Genomic DNA, 1,768 nt, shown 5'->3' with positions numbered 1-1,768 from the left:
CCTTGCAGGGGGGCAGTTAAATTGAAACTAAGATCTGGGAGGGGGGAAGTTGCTAGCGACCCAGCCCAGCAGTGGAGGGCAGTTAGGAGCAACCAGGCCAGCAGAGGGAGGCAGTTGGGGGTGACCAGGCTGGCAGTGGGGGCAGTAAGGGGTGACCAGGCCAGCAGGGGGGGAGTTAGGGGCAATCAGGCTGGCAGGGGAGGGGGGCAGTTAGGGGCAACCAGGCAGGCAGGCAGGTGAGCGATTAGGAGCCAACAGTCCAGGATTGTGAGAGGGATGTCCGACTGTCGGTTTAGGTCCGATCCCTGGGATCAGGACTAAACCAGCAGTCAGACATCCCCCAAGGGGTCCTGGATTGGAGAGGGTGCAGGCTGGGCTGAGGGGACCCCCCCACCCCCCGTGCATGAATTTCATGCACCAGGCCTCCAGTATATAACTCCATTATTTTATATTGTTACACAAGTTTATGTGTAGATGCTTATTTTAGAAGGATAAGAATTAAAGGAAAGAAAAAACCCAAACCATAAATTTGGTGTTTACCTTTCCTCTCTCCTAATTTGTCTCAAAGTACTATATATGCCAGAAATTCTGTAAAACCACTCCAGCAATTCATTACTTACAGAAATACTGTGATGAAGTTAGTGTTTAATATCTGCCAATGAAAATATCATATAACCTTTAATTATGACAATATCATATAATCTTTAATTAAGTTCTAAATCATAATATAAAATTGTGAATTGAATTGTTAGCAGTATTCCTTGTCAGATGCATATTTGATAAGCAGAGTTATTCTAAAAATGTAATCATGCCAAAAGGTGAAAAAATTAATACATCAATTTACACATTTTTGGTCAACTGCATGAAGTAAAGGATAAGATAGTATTTGATTTTTAGAATGTATTTTAGAGAATAATAAATATATTATTTACTACCACCTACTAGTTTACACGTAGTATGAAAATAAACATTTTCACAATTCCTTTTTTTCTAGATGAAGGAAGCAGATGAGAGTACAGGATCTGGAGATGGGCCAGTAAAGTCAGTACGCAAAAGAAGAGTACGGAAGGAGTAAACTCTGCTCAAGTATTTTTAATTCCTGAGAGAAACGTGGCGTTCTAAAATCAGTGTGCCAGAACTGAACTTGAATCAGTCTGCACATCCTGTTTTTACTATCTAGTAATGTTACTCATAATTTCAGACATCCATTGTAGTGGAGTCAATTTCAGGAAAAAAACCAAAAACTTTGAAGTTACCTGGTCTTTGAATTCAGAATAAAAGAAAAGTGGCAAGTTACATATCTGATTTAAAGAGATTAATATCATTATAAGTTACAGTTATTAATAGTTTGGAGAAAGTTTTGGTTTGTACAGAACAAAATAATATGCAGCAGCTTTCATGCTTTTAGAAAAATCAGTTATTGGAATTTCCTCTTGAATGGCTATACTACAATATAACTGGTAGCTCTACAATAAAACGAGAGTGTTCTGTTGTACAGAGCTAAATGCAATAAAGTTTCTGTATGGTTGTTTAATTCTATCAACATTTGAAAGTGTTATGTGTGACCCACATTTACCTAGTTTGTGTCAAATTATAGTTGTGGTCCATTCAACTTACTAGTAAATTACAGATTCCTTTAAAGAGGTGCTTTGTTGGCCAACAGGTCAACAAAACAGAAATGTCTAAGTGTCATTCACAGAATCACTGGTCAGTAGTGCAGCATAATTTACATTTGAATACAAAGCTAATCAATTCATCAAAATAGTAG

The 1,768-nt window shown here is 38.3% G+C and overlaps 1 protein-coding gene across 1 annotated transcript in view; it reads left to right on the top strand.

The window, feature by feature from the left end:
- CLGN (calmegin) overlaps positions 1-1,539 on the top strand; it is a 38,656-nt gene extending 37,117 nt beyond the window's left edge. Inside the window, exon 15 of the mRNA XM_006081708.3 lies at positions 995-1,539. Coding sequence (XP_006081770.1) covers positions 995-1,075 — 81 coding nt within the window. The 3' untranslated portion in view covers positions 1,076-1,539. The remainder of the gene's footprint in view (positions 1-994) is intronic.
- The last annotated feature ends 229 nt before the right edge of the window (positions 1,540-1,768 follow it).

Source organism: Myotis lucifugus, unplaced genomic scaffold (genome assembly GCF_000147115.1).
Source record: "Myotis lucifugus unplaced genomic scaffold, Myoluc2.0 scaffold_1, whole genome shotgun sequence".
Classification (NCBI taxonomy): Eukaryota; Metazoa; Chordata; class Mammalia; order Chiroptera; family Vespertilionidae; genus Myotis; species Myotis lucifugus.
The sequence above is the reverse complement of the archived record's forward strand: the minus strand, read 5'-3'. Positions and strand labels throughout refer to the sequence as shown.